Below are 22,610 nucleotides of genomic sequence, written 5' to 3' on the forward strand. Positions count from 1 at the left end.
TACATTTGGATTTGTAGAGGATTAAACAGAACGATGGGGGAGGGGAGTTAGTCAAAGGGGAGGGGAGTAAGTCAAAGGGGAGGGGAGTTAGTCAAAGGAGGACAAGGGGGAGTTAGACAAGGGGGGGAGTTAGACAAAGGGGAGGGGAATTAGTCAAAGGGGAGGGGAGTTAGTCAAAGGGGAGGGGAGTTAGTCAAAGGGGAGGGGAGTTAGTCAAAGGGGAGGGGAGAGGCAAAAAGGCCAAAAGTGGGATGGACTCTAGTGACAGATGTGTGTTTGTGTAGCTGCTGTACTTTTCATATAGAAATATAAAATAGTGTGATCAACTGGAGTGCAGGAGACATATGCTACAGATAAACCTACTGGTACAATCTCACACATCTTGCTATCAGTAGGCTATCTACTTTTTATAATGATTAACAATCTAATCATTATAATGATGTCTAAATAACAATCAGACGTTAGGCTGGTTTAACAACTCAATCAAACATGCGCTATTAATGTTATTTGATAAACGTATACTTTTTTAGGTTTTAAATGTCACATTGGAATACCAGGAAAAAAATACATAGGCAAGCAAATGATCGCATGTAGGCCTGGACGCATTGCTGGAAATAACTGCTATAGTTACAGAGTTACATTAAATAATAGGCTACAATGTCGCGAGTCATTTTACAAATGCTGCTTCTTGCAACATTTTTATAACATTACGGATAGCGATACATTGTAGCCTGCTAAAAAAATATCACTTGATTGAACAAATTAGCTAGCGACCTGACACGTACCCTTGAAATACCAGTATGCTTCAGCAAGTCTTGCTTTGTAATACAATAGTTTTTAATTAACTCTAAAACGCCTGATTTTGGTACTCGAGAGAACAAGGTGTTCTGCTAGACTGTAGCCAAACACAACATTCCTTTAGCTAGACGCTAACTAAAGGCTGTCTGGAGAGCTGGCTAGCGAGAGACAAGCCTTTACTCGCGGAATAACGTAATTAATTCCCAAGTTTAAAAAAAATAAGTAACTAAGCATCGAACGTATGTACGTGTTAAATAGATTTGCAAAATGTTTTAACGTGGTACTCACCTCAAAATACAGCAACAACAAAAAAAGACTGACAAACGTCTAATATGGTTTGCTGTTCGAAAGTTGTCGTATGTCCCTGGAAAAAAACATTGTACGCGGAAGTACAAATTCAAGTGCACAATTTCCCCTTGACTGAATTTTTTATCTGAATAAACCACTGGCAAAGTAATGCATGACGATGTCAAAATATATTACTTTGATATAATAATACAGTTTTCAATATGATCCAGTTAAGCAAAATCTGGTTTTCATGTAACTTTCCCCATCCCGTTGTTTCCTGTTGGGCTTCCATACAATATTGTGTTACACGGTATTCGTTCCCCTCGTTCACCCATGGGAGTCAACCGTATCAACAGTTATTCAATGCATCTTCAATGTGTTTATGTAGCAACATTTTAGTTCACTGATCATCTTTCCACACATAAGGTAATCTGTGTTAAAATATTATTTATGGAATTGAACACAATGTCAATTACTGAACAGTTTGGTATGGAACACGGAGTGCATCCATAAATACATTTAGGTATATCCAGTAGAGGCAATGCTTTTGTTTCGTAAACTTCTGTTTCACTTAGAAATATGATCTCATATGTTTCACAATTCACAAATAGGCTATCACACAAAGTAATTCCGATTTAGGTAGTGTTGGCTGTTTGTGAAAGTTTGGGGCATGCACTTATCTTGGTTTGTCATCTTCATTCCCCTTCTTCAATCCGGCCTTTACTACTGTGGCTGTGCTTCCAGTTGCATCCGAAATTGCACCCTATTCACGTTATAGTGCACTGGTCAAATGTAGTGCACACTATGTAGGGAAAACTATGCAATTTTCAGACTTTTTCATCAACACGTTTAATAAAGGTAGGCGGCAGATTTTCATGACATAATATCCTTGGGAGAGGAGGCCATATGGTATATGCTGTCACATTACCCTGACTATTACAACTCATTGAACTCAGTCAATTACACATGCAAGAAAAATAAGACTATGGGAAACTATTGCCAATTGTTACTCATGCTCATGAAATCAAACCCTTCCATGATATAATGCAAACGTTTCTTGTAGACTAGATCAGGTCATTACATTGTAATATAGGTCCAGGTTCGCCACCCTGTGGAGAAAGGATGCTCTACACCAGGGGTCTCAAGCAGGCCTATAGGAGCCTCTTACTGTGTAAAGCACACACATTCACACAATGAGTTCAGTGCCAAGAACAGTCCAATCTCCAGAATAATGTTTATTGCTTTAGAAGTTATTCATATTTTTTTCTTATTTTTGCTCTTCCCATTTTTTCTCTTTACAATAAAACAATAAAAGAAATGTGACATTATTTCACGGCGTGATCATTTTGGATGTGTTTACACATACATTCACAAAGGAAAGAGTATTTACAGCGGTGTTGGTAAATGCCACACAGAGATCATGAAACAGAGATTTCTGGTAGAATCCAACAAATATAGAATTACATGACCTTTACAATAGGGCTTTCACACCTAATGTTACACCGCCACCTGTTACAAGCCATACCATATGAATCTGTACAATGTGGGGTAGTTAGTATGCACTCTGTGCTTCAAAGTGAGCAACATGGAATGGAGAAGTTGGTTTGTCTCCCTAGTTGGTATTGAGATACTTTGTACCTCTTGTTTTAGTTTCTACAAGGGGAGCTATTGCCTAAATGTAGCCATGGATAAAAAGCTTTGTCTCAAAAATAATCCACCTTTTTTTTTTGGTAGTTGAAAGAATGTGCTGAAACCAATTTTACTCACATTTGAGAAATGACAGAACAGTTACACTGGGTGAATGCTAACTATAAAAATAACACTACCAGAATATTTAAACCCAAAGGGCATCTTGGAAAATGACCAAAGGGCACAATTAGCTGGGGTTGAGAAAATATGAGACAATTCCCCATATATGAGTCCTCCTCATAGAAAAAACACCTTTCCAGCACAGATACTCTGACTGCTGTTAATTATTTAAAACTGTAATACACCTATACTTGTCAATTTCCCAACATTATTTAAATACGTAATTAAATCACACCAACACAGCTAACTTTTATAATGTTGATAATAATGAAATGTAATGTACACCGTAATAAAATATATACAATGAAATATTGATACAAATTCTAGATCTGTCCAGCTCTCTCTTCCTCGCTCTCTCTTTCTCTCCCTCTCACTGGAGAAAGTTAAGCAATTGAAATTGGCATTAAGCAATAACAAACAAACAAGTATGGAGTTAGAAATGTGCATTACAATACCAGAGCATTACATTAGCAGAGCAAAATGACTAATTGTTTGGATTTGGGGGATGATCATTTTTCCCAACAAACAACTAACTGTAGCAGCCTCTTATAAAGACCACCAGCTGGCAATGTTTGACTATGTTTTGAACAGAAAAATACATACCGGTACCCAAGAAAAGGAATCCCCAAAAAACTAAAGTAATATCTCTGTCAGATATCATTTCATGTGGCCATTATTGCAATTAATCTTATGTGTGTGTATTGTAGTGTTGTTTATTATTGTTCTAGTATTATATTTGAATGTTATTCATTATACATTGAGTTATATTTATGCAGTTTGATGGACCCATTGCAGTAACACGGTAACATATGAATAGCACAGAACAACGTGCAATGCTGTTAAAGCTCAAAACATCACTGAAACCTTGAGACAATAAAATGTGTGGTAGAACATGATGAATAAGTAGTACACATATATCTGAAACATGGAACACTCAGTAATGTCGAAATCAGCAAGCTCACTATCTCAGCTATGTTGGACAAGTCAACATGTAAAGAGAGAGAAGAAGGGTGGAGAGAGAGAGAGGAAGAAAAAAACAGAGAGACGGGGCAAGATGGCTCAAATAAAGGACAACATAACAGATGAAGGGAGCGAAAGAGAGAAGGAGAGAGAGGAGGGAACGAGAGAGAGTTATCTATTATAATCTATTAGCTCTGGATCAATTTTAGAGTCTCTGTCTCCCTGTGCCGTTCAACCAGAGCCATGGAGGGAGAGAGGGATAGAGGGAGGGACGGAGGGGGAGGGGTGAGGGGCACCAGGCTCTTGAGGGGATGGGGGGACACAGGGGGAGGGAGGGAGGAGAGAGGTGGCAGTGCTCCCCCTTTCTTCCCCTCCACCAGGATCTGTGATCGAACGCTCAGCCTGGTCTCCTTGGTGATGCTGAAGTCAGGCTCGTTGTCTGAGCTGCAGTCACTCAGATCTGTGATCTCCAGGTCCGAGTCTGACTCTGGGTCCTGCTTCACCCCGCCTCGCCGCTCCGATGGGCTCTGTCGCCCCCCAGCACCACCACCAAGACCCATCCCTCCTAGACCCAGCCCTAACCCTAACCCTAGGCCCAACCCAAGCCCCATGCCTGGGGTATTGGTCTCCCTTCTCTCCCTCTCACCCACAGAGCCCCCGTTGAGAATGTCCGTCCGGCCCAGCGACAGAGCACCAGGATAAGGAGGCAGGCAGAGTCTGGGCTGCCCACCTGCCGTGCCGTTAGTAACCCCGGTCTGGCCCGCTGCTCCTCTCTCTCCCCCTCCTGCCACCTCTCCCGGGGGGAGTAGGGAGGAGAAGGGGTGAGGCAGCTGGCCCAGGCTGGTCTGCAGCGGGTTGGGGTAGAAGTGGGAGGGGTAGAGGGAGCCTGGGGGCAGTTTGGGGCAGTTGTTGAGGGAGAAGGCCCCTGAGAGGTAGGGATTGAAGCCCCAGGGGTAATCGAAGGGAGGGTTGCGGGGGTAAGGACCCAACAGGGACGGGGGCTTGGAGTAACAGGGAGCGGCTGGAAGAGAACAGAGACACAGAGACAGAGGTTAGCTCTCTGAAGGGGTAAAGGTCTCCTGACATACCACATCCAAGCATGTTCACTAATTATGCTCTGCAATAATTAGCAATGCAAATCCACAGCTATGCGCTGGGGCAAAATGAGAGCGCTGTTGATTTGAATAGAACCCTGATCTTAGACTATATGCCTGCCAGACCTATTCACACATTCAACTGGTTCACAACAAATATTAACATGATGAGAGATATGCTCTCTGCCAAATTCAAATATCCTGTTAATATCAGAATAGTTATGCCACTGTAATAAAACAATACTGTCCATGAAAAAAGGAAAATGGACTGTGGTAAGATAAATCCAGTTATTTAGAAAATGTGTCTGTTTTGGCCGTGTGTAAAGTCCAGGTGTTTCGTGAAGTCAACTAAATAATAGAAAAGCACAACTCGCACACCCTGGCTCCATCATATTTGAATATACAGTTGAAGTCGTAAGTTTACATACACCTTAGCCAAATACATTTAAACTCTGTTTTTCACAATTCCTTACATTTAATCCTAGTAACCCTCTTCGGATTGCAAGCCTCCCCCTTTTTCCACCAAACATAACGATGGTCATTATGGCCAAATTCTTGTTTCATTAGACCAGAGGACATTTCTCCAAAAAGTACCATCTTTGTCCCCATGTGCAGTTGCAACCCCTAGTCTGTATGTTTTATGGCGGTTTTGGAGCAGTGGCTTCTTCCTTGCTAAGCAGCCTTTCAGGTTATGTCGATATAGGACTCGTTTTACTGTGGATATAGATACATTTGTACCTGTTTCCTCCAGCATCTTCACAAGGTCCTTTGCTGTTGTTCTGGGATTGATTTGCACTTTTCGCACCAAAGTACGTTCATCTCTAGGAGACAGAACGCGTCTCCTTCCTGAGTGGTATGACGGCTGCATGGTCCCATGGTGTTTATACTTGCGTACTATTGTTTGTACAGATGAACGTGGTACCTTCAGGCATTTGGAAATTGCTCCCAAGGATGAACCGGACTTGTGGATGTCTACAATTTTTTTTCTGAGGTCTTGGCTGATTTATTTTGATTTTCCCATGATGTCAAGCAAAGAGACAGTCAACTTAGTGTTTGTAAACTTCTGACCCACTGGAATTGTGATACAGTGAATTATAAGTGAAATAATCTGTCTCTAAACAATTGTTGGAAAAGCTACTTGTGTCATGCACAAAGTAGATGTCCTAACCAACTTGCCAAAACTATAGTTTGTTAACAAGACATTTGTGGAATGGATGACAAACACGTTTTAATGACTCCAACCTAAGTGTATGTAAACTTCAGACTTCAATTGTATCACTTAAAACCAATGTGGGACTTTTTTTCTTCTTCTATTAGACAAAAGCAGAAACCTGATTAACATAACAGCTGATATAATGTGTATGTATATTACATCAGCTTCCCTATATGCATCATTTAATAACAACTGAAACAAAGGAGGTACATCTGAGGTGATACTGGAATTCAATTTGTTTTTTAGCGCGAACAAAAGAACTCTCTATGACCCTGACTGTACTTCCTTCCAACAACAAACAGCAAACTCAAAGATTTACCCCATATCTCTCTCTCTTCCTCTCTCCCTCTCTCTCTCTCCATCTCTCTCTCCCCCTCCTTCTCTCTCTCTCCCTCTCTCTTGCCACCCCCCCTCCCTCGCTCTCTGTTATTTGCTATGCAGGGCTAATTTGACAGTGCTTGAGTCTCTGTGTGCTGGGCCAGAAGTAGCTGGCAGACACATGAATATTGAATCAGTCAGGCAGGCCTCACTTGCTTATGAAAACACAGTAATGGGCGCCCACAGGCCACAAACTGAAGCCTGCACCCTCAATTAGGGCCTTCCTGCCTAGGAAGGGATTAGGACAGGAGGGACACATGGGAGGGAGAGGAGGGTAAGGAGTGAAGGAGGGGGGAATAGGACCTGAGGACAAACGGAACAGGGGGGCCAGGTTGTGATGTGAAGGGGAGTGTATTCACAGTGAACACACACTAACTCACACACATATACACTGTACATTGAGGCAACACATTCTGATGCAGCAGCAGGGCTGAAGAGCACACATGGAGTATCCAGACAGACAAAGGCATCTGTACACACACACGCACAAACACACACACATACGCCCGCACGCTCACCCACACACAAATGCACACACAAAAAACACACACATACATGCACACAAGCACGCAAATAAAACACACACATACAAACTGAGGGATTATATAAAGGGAACACTGACATTAATTCCAAAAACCTTAATTGAGCATCTGCCTCATATCACTGTAATAATACGATAGTATATACTGTAGATCACTCCCATCTAACCCTTCCTGTCACTTGAAGGAGAGTATGAATTGGAGGCAGTAAAGGGACAGATCTGCTACTGCAGTGAACATGGATTCGATCTTGTTTTCTCTCTCTCCTTATGCTCTCCTCATTTCCTCTATCATTCTCAATCTCCACTTTCCACCTTCCTTCCTTCCCTCTCTCCTCTGTTCTTTACCTTCCCTCTCCTCCTCACCTCTTTTTCCCTCTCTCCTCTGTTCTTTACCTTCCCTCTCTCCTCTGTTCTTTACCTTCCCTCTCTCCTCTGTTCTTTACCTTCCCTCTCCTCCTCTGTTCTTTTTCCCTCTCTCCTCTGTTCTTTACCTTCCCTCTCTCACCTGTTCTTTACCTTCCCTCTCTCCTTTGTTCTTTACCTTCCCTCTCCTCCTCACCTCTTTTTCCCTCTCTCCTCTGTTCTTTACCTTCCCTCTCTCCTCTGTTCTTTACCTTCCCTCTCTCCTCTGTTCTTTACCTTCCCTCTCCTCCTCTCCTCCTCACCTCTTTTTCCCTCTCTCCTTTGTTCTTTATCTTCCCTCTCTCACCTGTTCTTTACCTTCCCTCTCTCTGTTCTTTACCTTCCCTCTCTCCTCTGTTCTTTACCTTCCCTCTCTCCTCTGTTCTTTACCTTCTCTCTCACTTGTTCTTTACCTTCCCTCTCCTCCTCACCTCTTTTTCCCTCTCTCCTTTGTTCTTTATCTTCCCTCTCTCACCTGTTCTTTACCTTCCCTCTCTCCTCTGTTCTTTACCTTCCCTCTCTCCTCTGTTCTTTACCTTCCCTCTCCTCCTCACCTCTTTTTCCCTCTCTCCTTTGTTCTTTACCTTCCCTCTCTCATCTGTTCTTTACCTTCCCTCTCACCTCTGTTCTTTACCTTCCCTCTCTCCTCTGTTCTTTACCTTCCCTCTCCTCCTCACCTCTTTTTCCCTCTCTCATCTGTTCTTTACCTTCCCTCTCACCTGTTCTTTACCTTCCCTCTCTGTTCTTTACCTTCCCTCTCTCCTCTGTTCTTTACCTTCCCTCTCTCCTCTGTTCTTTACCTTCCCTCTCTCCTCTGTTCTTTACCTTCCCTCTCTCTCCTCTGTTCTTTACCTTCCCTCTCTCCTCTGTTCTTTACCTTCCCTCTCTCCTCTGTTCTTTACCTTCCCTCTGTCCTCTGTTCTTTACCTTCCCTCTCTCCTCTGTTCTTTACCTTCCCTCTCTCCTCTGTTCTTTACCTTCCCTCTCTCTCCTCTGTTCTTTACCTTCCCTCTCTCCTCTGTTCTTTACCTTCCCTCTCTCCTCTGTTCTTTACCTTCCCTCTCTCCTCTGTTCTTTACCTTCCCTCTCTCCTCTGTTCTTTACCTTCCCTCTCTGTTCTTTACCTTCCCTCTCTCTCCTCTGTTCTTTACCTTCCCTCTCTCCTCTGTTCTTTACCTTCCCTCTCTCCTCTGTTCTTTACCTTCCCTCTCTCCTCTGTTCTTTACCTTCCCTCTCTCCTCTGTTCTTTACCTTCCCTCTCTCCTCTGTTCTTTACCTTCCCTCTCTCCTCTGTTCTTTACCTTCACTCTCTCCTCTGTTCTTTACCTTCCCTCTCTCTGTTCTTTACCTTCCCTCTCTCTCCTCTGTTCTTTACCTTCCCTCTCTCCTCTGTTCTTTACCTTCCCTCTCTCCTCTGTTCTTTACCTTCCCTCTCTCTCCTCTGTTCTTTACCTTCCCTCTCTCTCCTCTGTTCTTTACCTTCCCTCTCTCTCCTCTGTTCTTTACCTTCCCTCTCTCTCCTCTGTTCTTTACCTTCCCCCTCTCTCCTCTGTTCTTTACCTTCCCTCTCTCTCCTCTGTTCTTTACCGTCCCTCTCTCCTCTGTTCTTTACCTTCCCTCTCTCCTCTGTTCTTTACCTTCCCTCTCTCCTCTGTTCTTTACCTTCCCTCTCTCCTCTGTTCTTTACCTTCCCTCTCTCTCCTCTGTTCTTTACCTTCCCTCTCTCTGTTCTTTACCTTCCCTCTCTCCTCTGTTCTTTACCTTCCCTCTCTCCTCTGTTCTTTACCTTCCCTCTCTCCTCTGTTCTTTACCTTCCCTCTCTCCTCTGTTCTTTACCTTCCCTCTCTCCTCTGTTCTTTACCTTCCCTCTCTCCTCTGTTCTTTACCTTCCCTCTCTCCTCTGTTCTTTACCTTCCCTCTCTCCTCTGTTCTTTACCTTCCCTCTCTCTGTTCTTTACCTTCCCTCTCTCTGTTCTTTACCTTCCCTCTCTCCTCTGTTCTTTACCTTCCCTCTCTCCTCTGTTCTTTACCTTCCCTCTCTCCTCTGTTCTTTACCTTCCCTCTCTCCTCTGTTCTTTACCTTCCCTCTCTCCTCTGTTCTTTACCTTCCCTCTCTCTGTTCTTTACCTTCACTCTCTCCTCTGTTCTTTACCTTCCCTCTCTCCTCTGTTCTTTACCTTCCCTCTCTCCTCTGTTCTTTACCTTCCCTCTCTCTGTTCTTTACCTTCCCTCTCTCTGTTCTTTACCTTCCCTCTCTCTGTTCTTTACCTTCCCTCTCTCCTCTGTTCTTTACCTTCCCTCTCTCCTCTGTTCTTTACCTTCCCTCTCTCCTCTGTTCTTTACCTTCCCTCTCTCCTCTGTTCTTTACCTTCCCTCTCTCCTCTGTTCTTTACCTTCCCTCTCTCCTCTGTTCTTTACCTTCCCTCTCTCCTCTGTTCTTTACCTTCCCTCTCTCTCCTCTGTTCTTTACCTTCCCTCTCTCCTCTGTTCTTTACCTTCCCTCTCTCCTCTGTTCTTTACCTTCCCTCTCTCTCCTCTGTTCTTTACCTTCCCTCTCTCTCCTCTGTTCTTTACCTTCCCTCTCTCCTCTGTTCTTTACCTTCCCTCTCTCCTCTGTTCTTTACCTTCCCTCACCCCCCCCCCATTCTTTACCTTCCCTCTCTCCTCAGTTCTTTACCTTCCCGCTTTTCTCAATCATCTTCTACCTTATTTTTACCGCTGTCACCCCTCTCCCTCTCGCCTCTTATCTCTCCTCTCCTCTCTCTCACCTGAGCTGAGGAAGGGGAATGTGTCCAGTCTCAGTTTGTCTCCCTCTGGTCCCGGGGCTGTGGCCACTCGATCAAACAGGGAGGTTCCTCTCCCTGACTCTGGCAAACGAGGGAACAGTGACTGCAGGGCCTGGGAGAAAGTGTGAGAGACAGATACAGAAAGAAAACATTAGAATCTGCTCATGTCAGTTAAGCAACCCATGGCAATTAATTTCATCAGCAAATAAAAACTAGACTTGTCTATAGGATCCTCAACCTCCTCTTTAAATCAGCATGTATTTAGGGTAAGTCATTTGATGGAGATGGCACCCTGTAGTGTGGTGCAATCACACCAACAGTCACAGCAAGGACGGGATAAAAGGAAGTGCCAGGGGACTGAGAGGGAGAGGAGAAGAGAGAACAGAGGAGAAGATGAGGAGAGGAGGTAGGAGGACACAGAGGCTCAAAGACTCAAAGCCAGGAGAAGTACAGAGTCAAATGGAGGCCTACGATTAAGTGGGCACAAAGGATAAACGACGAGAGATAGAGGGATTGGGTGCCCTTCGAGGAGGGAAGAGTGTGAGGGGACAAAGGAGGGAAAGGATTGATGGAAGGGAGAGAGAGACTAAACAACATAATAGCTGTGGGGTAAGAGAGGGAGAGAGAGATAGAGAGAGAGAGAGAGAGAGAGAGGGGAGAATGTTTGTGTGTGTGTGTGTGTGTGTGTGTGTGTGTGTGTGTGTGTGTGTGTGTGTGTGTGTGTGTGTGTGTGTGTGTGTGTGTGTGTGTGTGTGTGTGTGTGTGTGTGTGTGTGTGTGTGTGTGTGTGTGTGTGTGTGTGTGTGTGTGTGTGGAGGTCCTTTAAAACAGGAAAGAGAAAAGAGGCCAAACAAACGAAATGGTTAAGTCACACAGAGTCGAGGGAGACAGAGAGAGAGAGAGGGTGCATTTCTCTTTTTTTAGAAGAGCCGGGATCAATAATTTCTGTCACCCCTCAGCTCCAAGTTTGAAAAGCGAGACTGTACTTCCAAGCTGCATGATCTGGATTGCTTAACCAAACCTGCATTAATGACCGAACATTGATCTGATCTGACGTATCTACTTGTCTTTTATTTCTTTCATTTTCAATCGATGACAGAGGCATAGGCCATCCGAGACGGGAATGTGAGAAGGGTGGATAACGTCTTCTTTTATTTTAAGGACAAGTTAAAACCATCTCTCCAGTTTCTCCTCCACTCTCTTTGTGACTCTCCTTTTCTGTTTCTATCTTTCAGGACAATCAGACTCTTCTAGTCATTTAAAGTTAACTCTATTCCCTTTTAAATACATGTATTTATTTTATTTTACCTTTATTTAACTAGGCAAGTCAGTTAAGAACAAATTCTTATTTTCAATGACGGCCTGGGAACAGTGGGTTAACAGCCTGTTCAGGGGCAGAATGACAGATTTGTACCTTGTCAGCTCGGGGGTTTGAACTTGCAACCTTCCGGTTACTAGTCCAACGCTCTAACCACTAGGCTACCCTATTTGCACTAGTACCGCAATGTCCGTTTTTTGTATTTGTAAAAAATCTGTCAAATATAATTGTCATAGCAATTTCTATATTCAAGCAAATGAGAAAGTATGAATCAGTTAGTGTTTCATTTGCATATATCATCACCTAAATGAATCCATCAGAAATATGCAACCTGAGCACAGACCACTACTTCAATACGTGTATCTATTGTTTCATTACAAACTGTAACAGGACAGTTTTATTCATACAACCCCTCTGGTGATCCAAGAACATTTATCTCTGTAAAAATTTCAAGCTGTCTCTGGGCAAATAATAAGTGAAGAACATTTTATCATGATCAGGACTGCTGCTATTAGAAACAGTGAATAAAAGATGTATGATAAGACACGCGGAATACAATTGATCCTCCCGTAACTGAAGAATGAATACACAGCAGGAGTCTGTACAGTACAATCTGCAGTTCCCTGAGACGAAATGGATTTTAGCTAGACCCGCTGAATCAAATCAACATTAATAAACAATCAAGTATGGAGTTGTGGCAACCATATTTCCATCTCTCCCTCTCATTTTCCTCCCTTTATTTCTCTCTTCTTTTCCACAATGTTTGTCGTTGATGGTTCTCAAGTCCTCAGAATCTGCTGGTCTTTTATCCAACTTGTCCTTTAATGTTGGTGAATTCAAACATGTACTGTTCAAATGACAGCTCACTTTAGACAATGTGATGGATTGTGATAATAGTGGGGAATAACTTGGAGTAGCTGTCTATTCTGGAAAACCTGTCATTCCCGTCCTTACAATCCTCTCTTTCTCTTTTCCCTTCATACCCTCCTCCATCCATTACCCTTCTCTCCATCCCTCCCTCTGTCCTAAACTCCATTCGTTCCTCTCTTCCCTCCCTCCCTCCCACCCTCCCTCCCTCCCTCACTCCGTACCTCGGGTGTGAGAGGGCTGCAGTCGGGCGCGGCGGAGCCCCCATTGAAGTGGTTCTGGAGCAGGAAGGGAGAGCTGGCCATGTCCAGCAGAGGATAGTTCACCAGCACCACCTTACTGAAGTTAAACTTGTAGGTGAAACGCTTCCCTTTGGTTTTGTGCAAAATACGCTTATTATAGTAGTACCTGGGTGGGGGAGGATGGAGAGAAAGGTGAACGAGAAGAGATTAGGAAAGAGGGAATGGAGAAAGGAGAGAAAACAATAGGGAGAGTTAGAAACAAATATCCATGGTTTCATCGATGGTTCACCGCAGGGCTCTCCAACCTGCTTCCTGGAGAGCTACCATTCTGTAGGTTTTCCCTCCAACCTGCTTCCTGGAGAGCTACCATTCTGTAGGTTTTCCCTCCAACCTGCTTCCTGGAGAGCTACCATTCTGTAGGTTTTCCCTCCAACCTGCTTCCTGGAGAGCTACCATTCTGTAGGTTTTCCCTACAACCTGCTTCCTGGAGAGCTACCATTCTGTAGGTTTTCCCTCCAACCTGCTTCCTGGAGAGCTACCATCCTGTAGGTTTTCCCTCCAACCTGCTTCCTGGAGAGCTACCATTCTGTAGGTTTTCCCTCCAACCTGCTTCCTGGAGAGCTACCATTCTGTAGGTTTTCCCTACAACCTGCTTCCTGGAGAGCTACCATTCTGTAGGTTTTCCCTCCAACCTGCTTCCTGGAGAGCTACCATTCTGTAGGTTTTCCCTCCAACCTGCTTCCTGGAGAGCTACCATTCTGTAGGTTTTCCCTCCAACCTGCTTCCTGGAGAGCTACCATTCTGTAGGTTTTCCCTCCAACCTGCTTCCTGGAGAGCTACCATTCTGTAGGTTTTCCCTCCAACCTGCTTCCTGGAGAGCTACCATTCTGTAGGTTTTCCCTCCAACCTGCTTCCTGGAGAGCTACCATTCTGTAAGTTTTCCCTCCAACCTGCTTCCTGGAGGGCTACCATCCTGTAGGTTTTCCCTCCAACCTGCATCTAGCACACCCAATTTTAATAATAAGCTGGTTGGTAAAATCAATCAGGTTAGTTACACCTGGGGTTGGAGCAAAAACCTACAGGAGTGTAGCTCTCCAGGAAGGGTTGGAGAGCCCTGGTCAACAGTAATGTGTTCCCTTAACAGCAGGAGGAACAACACTGGTCCTCCAGGGCTGAACTCCTGCTGGGTTTGTTTCTCCCTGGCATCTCACTGATCAATTCATGTTTTGATTTGATAAAGTCTCCACACACCTCGTTAGGCAGGACTAATTATGTCCCTGAGTAAAACCAAAAACAAGCACATAAACAACATCCCTCCAGAGCCTGATCTGACCTGCTGTGCACCGTTGACATACAGCAATTATTATGTAAATATTAAATATATTTGGGAAGGGTCCGTAAGTAAGTATTTCACTGTTTATCCACACCTGTTGTTTACGAAGCATGTGATGAATACATTTGATTTATTACACGTACAGTATATGTACAGAAATATGATTTATTACAGGTACAGTATATGTACAGAAATATTATTCATTACATGTACAGTATATGTACAGAAATATGATTTATTACAGGTACAGTATATGTACAGAAATATTATTCATTACATGTACAGTATATGTACAGAAATATGATGTATTACATGTACAGTATATGTACAGAAATATTATTCATTACATGTACAGTATATGTACAGAAATATGATTTATTACAGGTACAGTATATGTACAGAAATATGCATAATAGAAATACATCAACTCTTGCTGTCAGTGCTTCTGGCATCATTCACAACTGAAGTGCCTCTTTGAGGGCGGGACTACAATGTGAGTGGTGTCTCTTTGGAAACAACCTCAGGTGCCAATCACTCCAACTCTACAGTGCTTGTTTCCTGTGCCACCTACTGAGGTGTCACAGGCTACAGTACCTGTCAGAATCCCACACTGTCAGATACTACATACTGCCATATGGTTCAGATGAGAGGGTTGGTACAGAGGTGAGGCGGGGTGGGGGGTGTTCTCAAAACGGAATAAAGAAAAAACATATTATATTAAGCTGGTGACTGTCCTGATACATTCTTAGACTTTACTTTACTATTTTAAGCATGTAAGTCATTTAAAATAGGCCTGTGACAAAGTTAAAATCCTGTATAGCTACACTGTAGATGTAAGGTAACAACTTCACAGGCATACATACCTGTATACAGTGCATTCGGAAAGTATTCAGACACTTTCACTTTTTCCATATTTTGTTACGTTACAGCCTTATTCTAAAATTGATAACATTTGTTTTGTTCATCATCAATCTACACACAATACCCCATAATGACAAAGCAAAAACCTTTTTTTTTTTTTGGAAAATGTATAAAAATTCTCAAACTGAAATATCACATTTGCGTAAGTATTCAGACCCCTTACTCAGTACTTGCTTGAAGCACCTTTGGCAGCGATTACAGCCTTGAGTCATCTCGGGTATGACAATACAAACTTGGCACACCTCTATTTCTCTGCAGATCCACTCAAGCTCTGTTAGCTTGGATGGGGAGTGTCACTGCACAGCTATTTGCAGGTCTCTCCAGAGATATTCGATCGGGTTCAAGTCCGGGCTCTGGCTGGGTCACTCAAGGGCATTCAGAGAGTTATCACGAAGCCAGTCCTGCATTGTCTTGGCTGTATGCTTAGGGTCGTTGTCCTGTTGGAAGGTGAACCTTCACCCCCAGTCTGAGGTCCTGAGCACTCTGGAGCAGGTTTTCATCAAGGATCTCTCTGTACTTTGCTCCATTCATCTTTCCCTTGATCTTGACTATTTCTCTAGTTCCTGCCTCTGAAAACATCCCCACAGCATGATGCTGCCACCACCATGCTTCACCATAGGGATGGTGCCAGGTTTTCTCCAAACGTGATGCTTGGCATTCAGGCCAAAGAGTTCCATCTTGCTTTCATCAGACTAGAGAATCTTATTTCTCATGGACTGAGAGTCCTTGGGAGCCTTTTGACAAACTTCAAGCAGGCTGTCATGTGCCTTTTAATGAGGAGTAAAAGGCACATGATTGTGGAGTGCTGCAGAGATGGTTGTCCTTCTGGAAGATTCTCCCATCTCCACAGAGGAACTCTGGAACTCTGTCAGAATGACCATTGGGTTCTTGGTTACCTTCCCGACCAAGGCCCTTCTCCCTTGATTGCTCAGTTTGGCCGCGCGGACAACTCTAGGAAGAGTCTTGGTGGATCCAAACTTCAGCCACCAATTGTGCAAGTTCTCCCACTTAAAAAGATGAGAGGCCTGTAATTTTCATCATAGGTACACTTCAACTATGACAGACAAAATGAGGGGGAAAAATCCAGAAAATCACATTGTAGGATTTTTTATGAATTTATTTGCAAATTATGGTGGAAAATAAGTATTTGGTCACCTACAAACAAGCTCTCACAGACCTGTAACTTCTTCTTTAAGAGGCTCCTCTGTCCTCCACTCGTTACCTGTCTTAATGGCACCTGTTTGAACTTGTTATCAGTATAAAAGACACCTGTCCACAACCTCAAACAGTCACACTCCAAACTCCACTATGGCCAAGACCAAAGAGCTGTCAAAGGACACCAGAAACAAATTGTAGACCTGCACCAGGCTGGGAAGACTGAATCTGCAATAGGTAAGCAGCTTGGTTTGAAGAAATCAACTGTGAGAGACATTATTAGGAAATGGAAGACATTCAAGACCACTGATAATCTCCCTCGATCTGGGGCTCCACGCAAGATCTCACCCCGTGGGGTCAAAATGATCACAAGAACGGTAAGCAAAATCCCAGAACCACAAGGGGGGACCTAGTGAATGACCTGCAGAGAGCTGGGACCAAAGTAACAAAGCCTACCATCAGTAACACACTACGCCGCCAGGGACTCAAATCCTGCAGTGCCAGACGAGTCCCCCTGCTTAAGCCAGTACATGTCCAGGCCTGTCTGAAGTTTGCTAGAGAGCATTTGGATGATCCAGAAGAAGATTGGGAGAATGTCATATGGTCAGATGAAACCAAAGTAGAACTTTTTGGTAAAAACTCAACTCGTCGTGTTTGGAGGACAAAGAATGCTGAGTTGCATCCAAAGTACACCATACCTACTGTGAAGCATGGGAGTGGAAACATCATGCTTTGGGGCTGTTTTTCTGCAAAGGGACCAGGACGACTGATCCGTGTAAAGGAAAGAATGAATGGGGCCATGTATCGTGAGATTTTGAGTGAAAACCTCCTTCCATCAGCAAGGGCATTGAAGATGAAACGTGGCTGGGTCTTTCAGCATGACAATGATCCCAAACACACCGCCCGGGCAATGAAGGAGTGGCTTCGTAAGAAGCATTTCAAGGGCCTGGAGTGGCCTAGCCAGTCTCCAGATCTCAACCCCATAGAAAATCTTTGGAGGGAGTTGAAAGTCCATGTTGCCCAGCAACAGCCCCAAAACATCACTGCTCTAGAGGAGATCTGCATGGAGGAATGGGACAAAAATACCAGCAACAGTGTGTGAAAACCTTGTGAAGACTTACAGAAAACGTTTGACCTCTTAAAAATCCTACAATGTGATTTTCTGGATTTTTTTCCCTCATTTTGTCTGTCATAGTTGAAGTGTACCTATGATGATAATTACAGGTCTCTCTCATCTTTTTAAGTGGGAGATCTTGCACAATTGGTGGCTGACTAAATACTTTTTTGCCCCACTGTATGTAAAAAAAGGTATTTCTGTTTTTTATAGCAACAATTTCAAAAAAACTGTTTTCACTTTGTCATTATGATGGGGTATTGTGTATAGATTGATGAGATACATTTTTAAAATCCATTTTAGTATAATGTGGAAAAAGTGAAGGGGTCTGAATACTTTCCAAATACAATGTATATCAGTATGTATCCACCACAAACGGTTGGGGCCCTCGCAATAATTTGTACACTTTTGCTTTGCGTAGCAATTGTGCCGTGGCCCTTAATTGAGCAATTAAGCTAGGCTAATCAAGAAGGCTAATTATGGCCCCAGCCAATTCATAACAATTAGACCCCTACGACAGCCCCCATTAACGAGAGGGCAGGGGAAACCAGGGAGGGCGGTAAACAGTGTGTGTGTGTGTGTGTGTGTGTGTGTGTGTGTGTGTGTGTGTGTGTGTGTGTGTGTGTGTGTGTGTGTGTGTGTGTGTGTGTGTGTGTGTATTTTCATTTGCATAAGCAAACAACGAGTAGCGGTGGGGTGCGGGGTAAATTCAATAGAATGATGTATAGCAGAATAGGTAGCAGGGCTGTAGCTTAAATCACATAGCAATGCGTAGAGTTTTGAGCCAAGTATTTCTGAGAAGGCAGAAGGATTTATTCTCAGTAGGTCTAAATCCAAGCTATTTTATATGGGGATTAATTGCTAAATTCTTATTGAATTTTTTATACGAAGGTTTAAGAGTGAACTTTTCCATTTGGACAATGGAAAATAAGGTGACATCGAGGATATTGACATTTTCTAAGGAAAAAACATAATATTTTTCTTTCCATTTTTACTGACATGGAGGGAGGTGAATGGGACACATAGGACTTAAATCCACAAAAAATAATTATTGCTACTTTTTCTGGCTTCTTTTACTGAAAAATATCAGAAAAAGTTCACACACACACTCACACACACACACAGTTCCTACCTTAGCGCCCTGCTCAGCTTATCGTAGTTCATGTGGGGTTTGCATTTCCGGAGGCCCCACAGTTTGGCCACCTCGTCAGGATCCTTGATGACAAACTCTCCATATTCCCCCTGCCAGGAAATCACACTCTGGTACTCCTCCTTCTGCAGCAGCTCCAGAATGAAGTGCCAAAGCTGAATCTGTCGCGAGCCGGGGCTCGACTCAGGCTTGTAGGCCCAGTCTGGGAAGGCAATGCCTGAGGAGGAGGAGCAGGAGAGTGGGAGGATGAGATTGAGGCCCATTGGTTTGTGAATGGTGAGTGCTGGCCAAAGGGGCTAGCTGTCCGGATGACTGATGGAGTGATGCAGTTAAGGGATGATGTGGTTAATATCATAGAGCTTACAGCAATGTTGCTCTGTGGTACTACTAATGGCCTCTAGCTTGGACCCACTAGCTGGTCAGATAGATTTCTACTCTCTTTCAGAGTTGATGGATGCTACTTACATTTTGATAATACTTGAATTCTAACTGCCTGCTGCCGTACACTTTTAATATAATTAAATAGCTCATCAATTGAACAAGAATTCTGGCTAATTAGCCCTTGCAGAATAAGTAAAGAAACATGAATCCTAACAAATTAGAAACGTTATTTGTTCACTGATGTGTGTGGTAAGTTTTTGGTTATTAATAAATAACAAATTATCTTTATAATGCAGACTTGTTGGGGTATACATATTGGCCATTAGAAAACACTAGCTATCAGGGCCTGGTGTACTAAGCAGTAACACAGGGAAAATAATGCAAGGGAATACAGGTAAACCTACTACAAATAGGTACATAAAGGTTAACAGGTAGGAATAATGCATTTAGTTGAAGTGTAAATAAAGACAGTTTGGTAAATTAGCATCAAGGTTTTTTGTTGTCTATTTTATTCCTGCTAATAATAACAGCTAACACAAAACATTGCACAGGTACAAGCACTTTGTACATCTCCCCTTAGTGTATAACTGGTATCTGCCAAAAGTGAATCAAATGTTCCTCCACAACCCTAATAAAAATCCCATACACCCCAAACCACGTACCCCGGCTTCCGCAAAAAAGTGCCCCCATCCTGCTTGCCTCACCTGGAGTCCAGAGGGCAGGGACAGGGGGGGTGAGCAACAGATCACTGACACAGTTACAGTCCATGCCTCCGCTACACCTGAGAGATGGGGAGACAGAGGAAGAGAAGGGGAGAGAGGGAAAAATTCTAATTGAATTCAAATGACTTTTATTTCCTGTGAGAAAAGAAAGGTGGGAGAGAGGGATGAGTTAACCAAGTCCGAGGTGAGAGATGACCTGCAGGGCAAAGGGCAGGGGATGTTTTTACACCGTGGATTTGAGTCCCTTATATCAACATTACATACAGTATATATCAAGAGCTTTTGTAGATCATGTGTTGATGGCGCGATCGAGCAGGGTCAGAGAGCAGTAACTGATGCAATGTGGTGCACATCCCTACAGTATGTTTAAAGAATATGAGAAATTAATCTCTTTAAACTTGAAGAAGGTGCAGGATAATGAGGTGACAGATAGAAGCTGTTTTGATCAAAAAGTGGGAGTAGGGAGTAGTGATTCATTCCAAAATGGTTAGTGGTTTAGTGGTTATAACGGGTACATTGACAAAGATGTAACATGAAAGACTGATATATTCCATTTACAATCATTTAAAATAATTCATATTTTGTAATACAATGAGGAGAAAATTACAAAAATAGACACTAAAATGAGAACCAAGGCCAGGAGTGTAAAAACAAATAAATCTAAAGTATATTCATATTTTCACATTACTGATACCTAAGATTAGATCTGTATCAAATATGCCAAATAAATGCCCAAAAATTGGAATTGGGTTGGCTAGTGAAATTCAGGTAAATGTACAGAATAAATACATACAGACATGTTTATTAGCCAGCAAACTGTTGATCAGCACAGTCTTTCTTTCTGAACATTCACATCATTTTATTTCTGAGAAAATAACCTCTGAATATAGAAATTAAACTGTGAATTAGGGCGGCAGGTGGTTGGAGCGGTGGGCTCTAAATACCCGAGCTGACAAGATGGAAAATCTGTCGACGTGCCTTGAGCAAGGCACTTAACTCTCATTTGCACCAGGGGTGCCATACTACTATGGCTGACCCTGTAATATGAGTGAATATGACCAAAGACAAAGTTGTAATTCGACTGTGCACATTAGACAACTGTGGAGGTGAATGGTGAAATACTAAGGATGAACATCTGTCAATGTTAGGATGAAGTGAAGTGAGACGAGTTCAAGGGATTGGATACAGTTTGGATATTACAGTTTCATCTTGGTTGTTTTACAAACCTCAAATGGAAAATAAACCATGCCACTGCAAAAGTATCTTTAATGCTGGTCTCTCCATCTATCTCTTTCTCTCCATCTCTTTCTCTCTCTCTTTCCACTCTCTGCCTCTATTTAATTATGCTCTGTGAAATGTGGATTTTCCCTCCAGCATTGAAATGGTACGTGAATTATTGAGGTGTGTTTGTATAAATTATTATTACTAACTCCAGGCATTTCTCTCTCACTCACACTCACCCTCTCGCACTCTCACCCTCACCCTCTCGCTCTTTTCAGTCATTGGACTGTGGCTCCTCCCGCTCTCTTCATCTTTGTGTTTTCAGACCTCTGTTTCTTTCTCAGAATCCATCGTCTGAATGCATATATCCCTTCTTCTTTTCCCTCTCTTCCTCATTTTCTTGTTCTCCCTGCTCCTCCTTTACTGTCCCTCCTTTACTGTCCCTCTGAGTGCAAACTCTGTCTGTCACAAGTCATTCTCTTCACCTGTAACTAACAAGCGTATACTCCCTTTTCAATTATTTACTAAGATAACTATGCATTCTGGGAAGCTGTACATTCAAAACAATTTTCCAGAGATTGTTGTGGAATTATTTCTATACCTTTAGAGGCTATATGTACAGTATTTAAGCAGTATTTTAAGCAGGATTTAAGCATATTTGAGACCTGCACATTTCAACTTGTCTATTTATTTGATCTTTACAGCCGTAGAGCTCCTATGTCTATGATTCCATATGTCATTTTATGTTTGCAACAATCTATGCCTCTACCTATTCCCTTGAGCTTTGGGCCATCAATAGCACATCATCCTATAATTTACCATAGACTCCTAAACCCCAGTCTGTACTCTCAGAGGACACACAATATGGGTGCTTTAGTACCGGACAAGGTACTACCTCTCTTTCCTCCTACGCACCTCCTCAAAATCTATACGTGCCCATCTCCTATCTATCTGCCAGCCTATCTCCACAGTTGACTCCTCCCTTCCCTTTCCCACCTGTCCACTGTCTTCTCTCTCCCTCCCTCTCCTGCTCTGTGTGTTATGCTTCGGCGCAGTAATTTTCTGTTTGATTTCGGAGGTAATGCATTTTTTACAAATCAAAGAGGAAGCCAGGCCCCCTCCCCACCCCGACTCCCAATCTCCCTCTCTCGCCCCCCTCAGCCCCCCAGGCCAGAGAGGAGATAAAGGAGCCCCCATCATTTCCTTGTTAGTTTTGATTTGGGCAGCACAGGGCTTTCAAGTTCCCCTATCACCCCCAGAAACATTATAACTAGCAGCACAGGGAATACTGCTCCTCATGCACACACACTGGCAGATACAGAGGCACACTGATAGACTAATGGAGTGTCTATACCCACACAGACACACCGAGTCACAGGTATATATGCTCTACTCACACATACCAACACCAGTGTACAGGTAGAGACTGATAGTGATAGTAATAGCACACACAATGAGGCGTTGTTGAAACCATGGATACTAACTGAATCAATACACACACACACACACATTTATCGCAGGGTTGAAAAATAAAATGTTCATTGTTTACCAAAGATGCAGACTACACACACACAGTGCATAAACAAAGGCTAAAAGATACTCACAAAGAGGTTTGCATGTAGCATTGGGGACGAGCCTATAATGGACCAAAGAAAAGACCAGTCTCACACAGTAACTGATGGCCACCCAATACAACAGTATAGATGAAGGATTACTCTAATCACCAATAACAAAAAAGGCAGAGCGTGAGACATATTGTCCCCAGTTTTACACAGGCAACTATTTTTCCACTGTTACACTAATACACCTATAACATGTGTCCTGGAACCCCATAGTACACCTGAACCTGTTCACTATTGAGCTTTTCTGTGAATGGAAATGTAGAATCAGATTCTATATGGTAATGAACTGCAGTTCA

The 22,610-nt window shown here is 43.1% G+C and overlaps 2 protein-coding genes across 9 annotated transcripts in view; both read right to left on the reverse strand.

Annotated features, from left to right (window-relative positions):
- LOC118371305 (rho guanine nucleotide exchange factor 1-like) overlaps positions 1-1,394 on the reverse strand; it is a 54,880-nt gene extending 53,486 nt beyond the window's left edge. For 4 of the 5 annotated variants that reach the window (XM_052489992.1, XM_052489993.1, XM_052489991.1 and 1 more), the window contains exon 1: positions 1,087-1,394. The gene's annotated coding sequence lies outside the window, so the exon portion shown is untranslated. The remainder of the gene's footprint in view (positions 1-1,086) is intronic. The other variant, XM_052489990.1, reaches the window with a different exon arrangement.
- Positions 1,395-2,301: 907 nt separating this feature from the next.
- The window catches only part of LOC118371280 (ETS domain-containing transcription factor ERF-like), a 56,403-nt gene continuing 36,094 nt past the window's right edge, over positions 2,302-22,610 (reverse strand). For 2 of the 4 annotated variants that reach the window (XM_052489996.1, XM_052489995.1), the window contains 5 exons: positions 19,412-19,530; positions 18,351-18,585; positions 12,678-12,861; positions 10,252-10,381; positions 2,302-4,876 (listed from right to left, as the gene is read on the reverse strand). In XM_052489996.1, the coding sequence (XP_052345956.1) occupies positions 4,044-4,876; positions 10,252-10,381; positions 12,678-12,861; positions 18,351-18,585; positions 19,412-19,517 (1,488 nt within the window). In that variant the 5' untranslated portion in view covers positions 19,518-19,530 and the 3' untranslated portion in view covers positions 2,302-4,043. The remainder of the gene's footprint in view (positions 4,877-10,251; positions 10,382-12,677; positions 12,862-18,350; positions 18,586-19,411; positions 19,531-22,610) is intronic. The other 2 variants (XM_052489998.1, XM_052489997.1) reach the window with 1 other exon arrangement.

The sequence above is a fragment of the Oncorhynchus keta genome, chromosome 31 (genome assembly GCF_023373465.1).
Source record: "Oncorhynchus keta strain PuntledgeMale-10-30-2019 chromosome 31, Oket_V2, whole genome shotgun sequence".
Classification (NCBI taxonomy): domain Eukaryota; kingdom Metazoa; phylum Chordata; class Actinopteri; order Salmoniformes; family Salmonidae; genus Oncorhynchus; species Oncorhynchus keta.